This window comes from Hemibagrus wyckioides, linkage group LG02 (genome assembly GCF_019097595.1).
Source record: "Hemibagrus wyckioides isolate EC202008001 linkage group LG02, SWU_Hwy_1.0, whole genome shotgun sequence".
NCBI classification, from domain to species: Eukaryota; Metazoa; Chordata; class Actinopteri; order Siluriformes; family Bagridae; genus Hemibagrus; species Hemibagrus wyckioides.
In genome coordinates, this window is record NC_080711.1 from 25,401,428 (window position 1) to 25,413,927 (window position 12,500).

Genomic DNA, 12,500 nt, shown 5'->3' on the forward strand with positions numbered 1-12,500 from the left:
AAACCTGATATGTCTGATGAATGTAAACTTCTTCAGTGCTTCAGGTCAAAGTTACAGAGTTTATACAGTGCTGTGGATAAATATAATAAACTGTACATTCCCACTGGAGAATGAGGTGTGTACTGACCACTGTGCTGTAAACATCTCTGTTATCTGATGGTAAAGATGTGTGAATGCAGCATGGTGTATTAAAGACTCCATCATCATCATCATAAACATGACGGTCTGGGAGAGAAGCTCTTCAGGTGACGTTCACGCTGCGTCCCACTGCCTCACATCTCCCTTTGTCCAGAGAAGACTGGTATTAATTTGTCTGGGATTCGGTTGTGATGTAAAGCAGGAATGATGGAAGTCAGGAATGGGATGTAAAGCAGGAATGGTGATGGAAGTCGAGTTAAATTGCAGCGAAATGAAGTGAATTTCTGAAGTTTGATTTCTACAGACCTAATACTTCTACAACTCAACATCTGTATGCTAGCTAGCTAATCATTTCCTCCAGCTTCTGCACTGCCTAGCAACAGGGTTCATTTGACTTTAACCGTCTAGTGTATGGTATATTCCAGGTAAACCTCTCTCTCTCTCTTTCTCTCTCTCCCTCTCTATCTGCCTCTCTCTCTCTCTCTCCCTCTCTCTCTCTCTGCCTCTCTCTCTCCCTCTCTCTCTCCCTCTCTCTCTCTCTCAGTGGTGATCAGATGTCTCTGTTTCTCGGGCGTCACTGAGACGTGTTTGTGATGGTGTTCGTGTGCTTATTACAGTCATGTAATAAGCATGTGGATGTAAAGTGATGGACTGTGCCCAGGGCAGTGAGATGTGTATCAGTGTGTATCACTGACATTAATATACAGCAGTGAGGTTCAGAGATAAGACGTGACTTTACACCTCATATGGCTTTAAATCATGAATCTGATTTAACAGAAGAGACTGAAGTCTGTTGCTATAAATACACAACGATATTAAAGCCCTGGTGACTCAGTGGGGTCATGCGAGTGGTCCAGAGTGAAGTGCTACAGACTGAAGACATCAGCGAGGTTCTACACACACATCAATTTACAGAAGCTGCATAAACACTATAGGACAGTAATGCATTATTGATGCATTTATTAAAATGCTTCAAGTGAACTTGTTCTTGTTCATATTAAAATGCTGTTTTAGCAGGTTCTGCACTCCTGCATGGGTTCTACTCACTTCTGCTTCCTGTAGTGTAGCTTGAAATCTGAGCTGTAGTTGTGTGTTAGCTGTAGATATTCAGAGTGATCGCTCACTGAACCTGCGCTAAAGGAGCCACGTGTGGAAAAGGAACCGGAGCTAATTTGTGGCTAAAAGCTTTCTTATCTGAACCTCGTGGTGTTTAAGAGCCGAGACCCGACACAGAGCTTTACCAAGATGTGCATTAGTGTGTGAGGGAAATTTATAGCTTCACATCCTTTGTGTGTGTGTGTTTGTGTGTGTGTGTAAGGTCAGTCTGATATGGAGTTTTCGTTAAATGTTTTCAGTACCTGGTGAATGCTGTTTGTTGTGTGATGATTGAGCAGCAGAATCTGTGCTCCTGTTTTCATTCAGTTTCCAGAAACCTTTGAGGAGCTAAACAGTTCTGAATGAGAAGAATGTTACAGTTCCTGGATGAATGATTAGGTCATGAGAGGGAACAGTGGAGGAACCAGATGATCACTGAGAGAGAGACATCAAGCAACCTGAGCAGCGACTTGGCCAACTCTGCAGTTTACACAATACAGATGAATACGTTTAGGGAAATAACCGATGACCAGACAGGGGGCGGAGTCAGGAACAGAAACATGACTTAAAGCTCTGTAAGAGAAGAAGCTATGCTGGAGCTGGAACTAATAAGGAACTAAGGAACTGAAATCAGTCCTGGTTCCTGCAGTTGAAAGGATCCTGTCAATTCAGCCTTCAAAATAAATCTATTTCTCTACACACTTCAGCATGAGAGGTCCATAAACACATACATACATAAATAAATAAATACTTTAGGGAGAAGGTGGTGGACCATCAAAGAGCCTGAAGAGCTTTAGAGCTCCTCCTCAGAGGATTTCATGGCATCAGGATGCAGCTGGAGGTGAAGAGTATAAAATGATATACAGATTTCAGGAGATTTCCTTCTTTCCACGTCAGATGTGTTTTTCTTTCAGATTGGTTCCCAAGCTTTCTTCACCTCTTTACTTCAGAGAGAAGGTTAGAGCTGCAGTGGAGGAGCAGAAAAAACTCCAGAGAATGTGTTTGTAGATAAAGGTTTCGAAATCGTATGCAATTAAAAACCAGAAAAGACTTCAACAAACACACTCCAGTGTTTAAGAGTGAAATGAAATCTACTGAAGTGATAACGCTCTGACTTCCTCACCCCGACTCGCCCTGCGTGACTCGCTACCTCACAGCACTGGAACGAATGCCGCGGCATATTAGCAACACAAACTCCGCTAGTGAAATTAAACTAATGTAGAAAACTAGCTGCAGTGACAAAACTCAACCAGGTCATTTATTAAAGATCAGCTTTGATTGGCATACTTTATTTTCACATGGAGGCAGAAGAGACTCCAGCTGAAGACATCATGCTACACTGAAAAGGAGGAAAAAGGAAAATGTCCTGCTGTTTGAGATAACGAGTCAAACAGAGAGCCCTCAGGAGAAATCCCTCTGACTTTATCTGATTATAAATATCCAGCATCAGTAACTGCAGTAAAGTGAACATCCAGCACAAGCAGAAAGAGTTGAGTGATGTACTCCTGCCTTTTTTATACGACACTCTGACTGACCTCTAACTCGCCTCAGTAGGACATCCACCACCATGCAGACGAAACCCTGGGACTGTATCAGACCCTGTCGTCCCACCACACGTCCACCAGAGCACCGGTTTTCTCTCTCTTCTGATTCTCTGTAACACAGAATAGGTTTATTGCCTGTGTCTCTCATACAGATTCTTCTCAGGCCTCAGTTTCATCTCCCAGAACACAGTGATTGATGCTCAGGCTAAAGGTTTGCTGATGTCAGGACTGAAATACTGTGGGGAAAAGGTTATTATCGATCCTCAAAGCTGGAAAAACATTGAACATACAGCAGGTTTTATCTTCAGTAGTGAACCTAGCAGCCTACATTTCTCACAAAATGGCTTCCTCAAGCCTTCTTTGGATAGTTAAATGTATGTAAATGCCACAAAGGAACCAACTTGGAGTCCACTATAACATCTCTGTTGTAGGGTCCTGCAGAGAGCCTTGAGCCTTAACAGCAACAATGAGAAAATAATGAAAGTATAAAATGATTAGGGCAGAACTGCCAGAGTACAGTCTGCATAAAGAAGGTTCCTCCAGGGTTCCTTTAGTAGTTAAGAGCTTCTGGTTTCTGAAGGAACCCTACCTCAGAACTTCCTGCTGGAAGGGTTCAGTGTAGAGTCTATGTAACAGAGTGCAGGGAAGGAATTATTTGGAAAATGAAGGAGGATTCTTTGGAAAGTTCAGGGTTGTAGATTTCTACATGAGCCTTCTTTCTGGAGAAACTTGCTGGATGTTTTAGTGGAGCTTAGCAAGAGACATGAATTATTTCCCACCAATTTCAGAGAAACGTCCACTGTTTCTCGGCAGGGTGACGGATTTAAATGAAGCCCGTGTTTCCTGCTCAGAGCTGGGGTTGTGCTGTAATACCGCATCCACCTCGGAGTCTCTCCTTAACGTCATTACGTCTTCAAACTGAGAAGTGTGTTAGCAGCTAGCATTGCTGTTGTAGCAGCAGATAAGATTGCTTTCACCTTCAACATTTCTCCAAATCCAGCTCTGTGGGAATGCTGGGAGTTTGCAGCAGGGTTTGATAAAGTCACGCTTTCAGGAAATTCACTCCGCCTTGGCCGGAATAAAGAGACACAGAATAAACAGCAGACGAGTGTAGAGTAGTGATGTAACTCAGTATGAATACTTCATTCAGAACGAAGGGATAAATGTTCTAAAGAAAAACACACACACACACACGAAAAGGTGGCTGCATCAGTTTTTTTTCTGAAATATTCACAGCGTGTGTGTTTGAGATTAGCGAGTAAGCGGTCAGATATGAAGCTCACAGTATAAACTAACACCATGCACATTAACACAAAGCTGAACATTAACACTAACATGAGCTGAACATAATGTACTAATAATAATATCTTAAAAAGAACTGCTCAAGTTATCTCTACATCTCAATTTAAGAAAAAGGGAAAAACCTGTCCAGTTTAGGTCACGCCCACTGTGGGTTTAAATCCAGAGACAGAGATGTACAGAGATTCTGATCAGTAAACAGATACAGATGTGCGAGTTACAGCTGTTGCAGTGATGATGGTGGAGCGTTCCTCTCACAAAAGATTCATTCAGGAATTATTCAGGTGTTATTAAGGAGATCGTGATGAAATGATCAGGTGTTATTGTAAAAGAAGACAGGATTCAGCACAAAGCAGCAGAGCTCCATATCTTCTGCAGTTCTGTACAGATTCTTCAGGGATCTCCAGAGGAATCTGGGTTTCTGTGACCTGCTGGACACAAGAGCACTCCATCAAAGACCCTGAAGATCCAGCTTCAACCCGGCATCAAAGAGGACGTAGTATTAAACCCCAGGAGAGTGGAGGCGTGATAAAGATCTCAGACAGACTGCACATGTCAACAATCCAATCAGGAGAACAGGGACGGCTGTCTGCAATTAGCATAAAGAAGCAAGGAGCAGCTGAACTCAATCAGGCAAGAGAGATGGGGGTGGGGGGTGGGGGGGGGAGGCAGACAGACAGACAGACAGAGTGATAGACAGCTTCAAGTCAATCAGAGCTTGGGGTCTCGGAGGAGCTCTCATCATAAATGAGAGAGGAAGTGCACTCAGCACAGCTGCACACATTTCATCAAACAAGTGTACACTTCAGATTCTCAAGTTCTCAGAGTGAGAGACACGAAAGTGTTAATGTTAGTCTGAGTGATGATGAAGATGATGTTTAGATGGTGATGATGATGATGATAGTGATGATGATGATGATGATGATGAAGACGATGATGACATGATGATGATCCCACAGACATGAGCAGAGTGCATCTTGAGTGCAGACTCCAGCATTCAAGCTGAACTGGCCATGATCTAACAGATAATATCACACACACTGAGGGAAACATCTTTAATTTCAGTGATTTATAAATGATGAGAAAAGCTTAGGTACATATCAGTTTCTTAATATTTCTTAATATTTAATTAATTTAATAATATTTATCATTAATCCATCATTTATTAATATGGATCTCTGATAAGACTCCTGTTAATGATGGAGGAATAATAACACAGAGAAATGAGATTTCTGAAGGAGGAAAGAGTCATTTCAACACAATTTAATTCTCTGCATATTGAAAAAGTTTGTGGCTAAATGTCACACATTCTTTCTGAATTATTTCACATCTACAGCTGTCTCTCTGGTCTGAGACCCGAAGCTGATATGGTGCATTGCTTCATGTCTAATGTAATGAAGCACATTTAGCAAAAACAGAATAAGAAATGGAAGTCAGAGATGTTCAGGAGGTGCTCTGAAACACAGCCTTTTATACATCTTACTGTTCTGTGGGGTTTGTGTGGGAGGAGCTTCAGAGCGATTGCTCTCGCTGCCGAGACTCAGGTGTGAATGTTCCACAGGGATGTATGAAGGTAATTGTTTTCCAAGAGAGGTTTAAAATACACAGAGAAAAGCAGCATCACCTGCTTCCACCTGCACAGTAATGATCCTTCATTGGTCACTGAGGGACACTTCACATGAAATCTAACTTCATCTGTCGGAGAATACACCACCGCTGGGATATGTACTGCTTTACATCAGCACAGCTGCAGAGTTTATACAGTAAACACACACATACACACACCAAATAAATGCACAGAAGCCATGTTTACACACCTCTGACCCCCAGTGCTGAAGAATTCTGGACCTGATTGGTCAAAAAAAACAGCAGTTCAATGTAGCTATAAATGGATAAAAACAGTTGTGTTCAGTAAATAATCATCTGCTGTGTAAAATGACCATCTTCAGTGTGATGAGAGTAAATACGCTTCATCTCTTGACAGCACCACATGCAGTGTTTGTTAGGTGTTTAGCACTGACAGAAGGTAGCGCCAGTGTGTATGTGCTCGCGGTGTTAATGACTTGTGGGAAAAGTCATTGTTTAAACTGTCTGAGGGTTCGATAGACACACACACACTGGACAAACAGCGTCCTTATGGCACTCAATCTCTCTCTAATCATTTCCCGTCTGACTCATTGCCCAGCACCACATTTTATTCCTCAACATGTTATCATTTAATTATGTTTTTTCAAACTGCTATTTCCGGCTAACCTCCTGAGCTTTCTCACGGTGCCTCCAACCTCTTTTATATTCCCTTTATTGTTTCAGTCTGCTTTATGGCTTCTGTTGGTTTTTCCATCTGTGTCTCTGTATTTGCGCAGCAGAAAGACATCTTCCTGTTCACTGAGACCAAGCTTCTGTACATCAGGCATTTAAACTCTGTCTAATTAGCATTTTGGATGGCCAGAAAAAAAAACGTGCGAATTAAAAGCATCATAATGAAGTCTACCTGGACGGGTGTGTAGCGTAGACTGGGTTTTGGGAAGCAGCCCAGAGTCGTGTGACAATTGTGTCTTCAGCTTCGTCGCTTCATTCTTTCTCCAGCGGTAAACTCTGACACGCAGAATAGTTTAGAACGAAACAATGCGCAGAATTGTTCTGTTATTATGCACATTTCTCACCCTCTTCAGCTTCCTTGGGCAATAATAAGGGCTTGTATTCTGTTCTGCTGTTTTGTAGGACAATGGCTCCGAGCTGAACGCCGTGTGAGAGAGAGAAGCGATCAGAGCCGTGATGGACGTCTCGTCAGTGATCTGGAACAACCTTTCAATCTTCTTCAACGAGACTTTTATTGATGAGACTTTTCTCAACAGGACCAATGACACATGCCTCTTCAACACATCCAGCTGCAACAACGGAACTGGAGGAAGCCGTCCAGGCATCGGTGTAGCCGGTGTCCTTATCCCGCTCATATACATCATCGTGTGCATCATCGGCCTGGGCGGAAACACTTTGGTCATCCACATCGTCCTGCATTACTCCAAGACGGAATCCGTCACCAACATCTACATCCTCAATCTGGCCATTGCCGATGAGCTGTTCATGCTCAGTCTTCCCTTCCTGGCCGTCCAGAACGCCATGATGTCCTGGCCCTTCGGCTCCTTCATGTGTCGTCTGGTGATGACCGTCGACGGGATCAACCAGTTCACCAGCATTTTCTGCCTGACGGTGATGAGTATCGACCGCTACCTGGCCGTGGTGCACCCCATCCGCTCGTCAAGGTGGAGGAGACCGCAGGTAGCCAAGGCCGTGAACGGTTCTGTGTGGGCGATGTCTTTTATAGTGGTTCTGCCGATGGTGGTCTTTGCTGGTGTGTTCGAGAAAGGAGGGACGTGTAACATCAACTGGCCAGAGTCGTGCACCATCTGCCGTGCCGCGTTCATCATCTACACCTCCACTGTAGGCTTCTTCTTCCCCCTGCTGGTCATCTGTATGTGCTACCTGCTCATCGTGGTCAAGATCCGCAGCTCCAGCAAAAAGGTCCACGCCACGTCCAGCAAGCGCCGCAAGTCTGAGCGCAAAGTCACGCGCATGGTGGTGATCGTGGTGGCTGTGTTCGTTTTCTGCTGGCTGCCATTTTACGCCCTGAACATCATCAACCTGATTGTGTTTCCACCACCTAGCGAGCTGCAGGGCTTCTACTATTTTGTGGTGGTGCTGTCCTACGCCAACAGCTGCGCCAACCCCATCGTCTACAGCTTCCTCTCTGACAACTTCAAACGAGGTTTTCGGAAGGCCCTGTGCCGCTCGTCCAGAAAGGTGGAGAACCACGAACCGGCAGAGCGTCAGGACCAGGAGGAGCGCAGGCAGATACTGATGCCCCGGGAGAGTCTGCGCAGAGCCGTAAGAGAAGACGAAGATGACGATGAAGAAGAGGACAGGGAGGAAGTTACAGAGATGACTGAGATCTGTAAGATCACTCAGAATGGGAATGGCAGCTCACAGTGCACTCGCGCCTTGCTCTCGGAGCGGCCGTTAGCTCCGATGCTTTCAGAGCCCAGCTCTCCACGAGGAGAAGGGACTGGAAAAGGACCTGGATTTGGGCCGAACACGGCGTTGCTGAACGGAGTGAAAAACGGAAATGTAAAGCCGCTGCCGGAGGAACCGGTGGAGAAGAACTCGTCACTGGAGATCAGCTACCTGTAAAATCTGATAAGATGTTTCTTTTCTCTGTTATTGTGCGACAGAGCCGCAGTATTTCTGTACTTCTAGCTCACACGTTTCTGCTACAACCGAAGCCTTGTTGAATTTCTAGCCCTGTGTGTGTCCAACACTGATGCTGTAAATTGTGTAAATGATGTAATATTCCTTAGCGACACGTTGTCTTACATCAGAATGTTTTAAAAGCCAAGCTCATGACTGTTCTTTCAGATTCTTGACTCTACTTGGCTTTCAGTTTTAGGTTTTTCATTCAGCCTGATGACACAAATCTGGTTTCCACTGTTACTCCAGCGCAATTACATCAGAAATTCTTTACTTCAAACAGAGCTGCATGACTGCACGATGCAGGTCAAGACTTCACACCTCCATTAAACCCTGTAAAAGATGATGAAGGGTCTGTAGTTTGCTGTGTTTCTCATCCGTGTTCATCTGCGGACGCTACACATCAGATCCTGGTGTATATTTTTATATTTATCAACATCTTTCAGAACACTTCCTCAGGAACATTTAAATACTCCGAGCAGAGAACTTACAAGAAAACAGAAATGTAATACATTTATCCTCTACAGAAGAAATCCAATGGTGTGTTAAGCTGTTGTATATGGAAATGTTTGCGGAAATATCGTGCAAATGTTTGTACACCCTTTAAACACCATCAAGACACAATATATGGTTCATTTACAGCACTTTTACAGCACAGCTTCTGATTGGTCCTTCATTCTGATTGATTAATTCTCTCTAATAGCAGCCATGACACTAGCGCAGGTTTATTTTAATACACTCGCTCTGATTCCTTATCATTACCATAGCAACAGCTGATTCACAGGGACGTGTACAGCACACACACAGTGATGTGATGTTTTCTGTAAATGTATGATGTGTGTAAGGAGTCTCCAGTGTCAGTGCTGTGTATCAGTCAGAGGTAGAGCTGGAAGTTCTCCACATCTTCAGGACAGAGGAGTTTACACATCTTTGTGTTACTCAGTAACATGAGCAGCTGAGTGTTTTAAGAGAGAGAATAAAGAGAGACTGCTGAGGGAGCGAGTGTTTATAGCTGCTATAATGTAAATGACAACAGGAACTCATTTCAAATGTAGCTATAAATGGATAAAAAGACTGGAGCTGTAGTATTGTAGTAATTGAAAGTGAGAGGAATAAACACGTCCTCCAGATCATCTCTATCCTCTGAACAACCTGAGAACCAGTTCAGGTTCAGATTGTTGTGGTTGTTGCAGGATCAAGTCACATTTTATTCTTTATTCTGTTCTCTTTATTTTTTGAAGTTAAACTGTAATTTTTTGTGAGGTTTCTTCTGCTCTTATGCAGACATGCTGGCTGGGGTGTGCAAACTTTTGCACTTATTTTGCATGTATATTTACAACCACAAGACAAAATTTAATCTTAGACAAAAGTTTTTATGAGCACCAGCAACATGTCATGACCAAGTGCCTCCTATTACACACACACACACACACACACACACACACAGAGGGGTGTTCATGTCCACAATTTCACACATTTAACTCCTCTCTCTGACCATTCAGGCAGTCTGTAGTCCTGTTTACACCTAGGTCCAGCATTCTTCACCTCCATCATCACCTCTACCTTCATCATCATCTCCACCTCCACCATCACCATCACCTCCTCATGTACACAACATAATTAACACCTGGTTTAAAGTGACCAGTGGTGGTGTTAGAGACAGTCCAGTGCCACTGATGCCTTCTTCAAGCTTGAGATGAAAAAATTTATATTATATATTATACTATATCTTCTCTCTTAAAAACCTCACATTCTTCTGATTCTTGATTCTGATTGGTTGTTGATGAATTTTCTTTACCAGAAGCTCTGACAGTAGTGCAGCTTTATATTAATGCTCTGGTTAATAATACAGGATCATTTTTAGAGTAACAGCTATTAAGAAGGAGGTTAGTAATAATAATAAAGTCTGTTAATAACGTGGATAACTCAAGTTGATGTATGATGTGTGTAAGGCGTCTCCAGTGTCAGTGCTGTGTATCAGTCAGAGGTGAAGCTGGAGCTTGAAGTTCTCCACATCTTCAGGACAGAGTATGTTTGTAGCTGCTATAACGTAAGTGAGAGGAGGATGGACCTGGCTCCTCCGGCCTGGAGGTGTAGTAAACTGTGGTGTGATGTAATGAGATGCTCGGAGATGTGCGGTCAGAGGAGGATGGACCCGGCTCCTCCGGCGTGGAGGTGTAGTAAACTGTGGTGTGATGTAATGAGATGCTCGGAGACGTGCGGTCAGAGGAGGATGGTCATGGCCATGCTGCAGTGGTGTGTACAGTATCTCACTCTTTCTGTAGGCAGTGCTGCAGTAATGAGGCGACCCGCCCCCCTGATCCTAATGAATCCGTGTGATTCATTGGATGTTTGCAACCCACTGAGACCCGCCCACCAGCGCATTACTCACCTCACGGCTCGCATTTAATTCAGGACTGAACACAAACAAAGCCATTAGCTCATCAGTGAGAATGCAGAGTGAGCCCACGGCTCTGTCAGCCCTGTTTTCACTTCACTCTCTCTCTCTCCCTCTCTCTCCCTCTCTCCATCTCTCTCTCCCTCCCTCCCCCCCTAACACCCCTCCTCTCTGTGCTCCACTGTAAGTGTTTATTTCATATCTGCTTTTGGAGAATGTGTTTTAGGGGAAATGTATTTATTTATAAATGTCTGAATGCAGCTCTGTGCTCTGTCTCTGTATGTCTCTGTGCTCTGTCTCTGTGCTCTGTCTTTGTGTTCTGTCTCTGTGCTCTGTGCTCTGTTCTCTGTTCTCTGTGCTCTGTCTCTGCTCTCTGTCTCTGTGTTCTGTGTCTGTCTCTGTGCTCTGTGCTCTGTGCTCTGTTCTCTGTCTCTGTCTCTGTGTTCTGTCTCTGTGCTCTGTTCTCTGTTCTCTGTGCTCTGTCTCTGTGCTCTGTCTCTGTGCTCTGTCTCTGTGCTCTGTCTCTGTGCTCTGTTCTCTGTTCTCTGTGCTCTGTCTCTGCTCTCTGTCTCTGTGTTCTGTGTCTGTCTCTGTGCTCTGTTCTCTGTCTCTGTTCTCTGTCTCTGTGCTCTGTCTCTGTGCTCTGTTCTCTGTTGTCTGTGCTCTGTTCTCTGTCTCTGTGCTCTGTTCTCTGTTGTCTGTGCTCTGTTCTCTGTCTCTGTGCTCTGTTCTCTGTTCTCTGTCTCTGTGCTCTGTTCTCTGTCTCTGTGCTCTGTCTCTGTGCTCTGTCTCTGTGCTCTGTTCTCTGTCTCTGTTCTCTGTCTCTGTGCTCTGTTCTCTGTTCTCTGTGCTCTGTTCTCTGTCTCTGTGCTCTGTTCTCTGTGCTCTGTGCTCTGTTCTCTGTCTCTGTGCTCTGTCTCTGTCTCTGTGCTCTGTTCTCTGTCTCTGTTCTCTGTCTCTGTTCTCTGTCTCTGTGCTCTGTCTCTGTGCTCTGTTCTCTGTTGTCTGTGCTCTGTTCTCTGTCTCTGTGTTCTGTCTCTGTGCTCTGTTCTCTGTTGTCTGTTCTCTGTTCTCTGTCTCTGTTGCCTGTGCTCTCTGCTCTGTTCTCTGTTCTCTGTCTCTGTTCTCTTTTCTCTGTCTCTGTCTCTGTTCTCTGTCTCTGTTCTCTGTGCTCTGTCTCTGTGCTCTGTCTCTGTGCTCTGTCTCTGTTGTCTGTGCTCTGTTCTCTGTGCTCTGTCTCTGTTCTCTGTCTCTGTTGTCTGTGCTCTCTGCTCTGTTCTCTGTGCTCTGTTCTCTGTCTCTGTTCTCTGTCTCTGTTCTCTGTCTCTGTGCTCTGTTCTCTGTCTCTGTTCTCTGTCTCTGTGCTCTGTTCTCTGTGCTCTCTCTGTGCTCTGTCTCTGTTGTCTGTGCTCTGTTCTCTGTGCTCTCTGCTCTGTCTCTGTTCTCTGTGCTCTGTCTCTGTTCTCTGTGCTCTGTGCTCTGTCTCTGTTCTCTGTTCTCTGTGCTCTGTGCTCTGTCTCTGTTCTCTGTTCTCTGTGCTCTGTCTCTGTTCTCTGTTCTCTGTTCCCTGTGCTCTGTCTCTGTTCTCTGTGCTCTGTCTCTGTCTCTGTTCTCTGTGCTCTGTCTCTGTTTTCTGTGCTCTGTCTCTGTTCTCTGTGCTCTGTCTCTGTTTCTGTTCTCTGTGCTCTGTCTCTGTGCTCTGTCTCTGGGCGTCAGTGAGCCATCTGCTCTTTTGTTTTTTTTTTATTCATCAGAATCATGTGGGCTTTTTTCTCTTTCCT

At 44.4% G+C, this 12,500-nt stretch overlaps 1 protein-coding gene across 1 annotated transcript in view; it reads left to right on the forward strand.

Annotated features, from left to right (window-relative positions):
• The window catches only part of sstr3 (somatostatin receptor 3), a 21,423-nt gene extending 9,887 nt beyond the window's left edge, over positions 1-11,536 (forward strand). Inside the window, exon 2 of the mRNA XM_058374520.1 lies at positions 6,798-11,536. Within this exon, the coding sequence (XP_058230503.1) occupies positions 6,852-8,264 (1,413 nt within the window). The 5' untranslated portion in view covers positions 6,798-6,851 and the 3' untranslated portion in view covers positions 8,265-11,536. The remainder of the gene's footprint in view (positions 1-6,797) is intronic.
• The last annotated feature ends 964 nt before the right edge of the window (positions 11,537-12,500 follow it).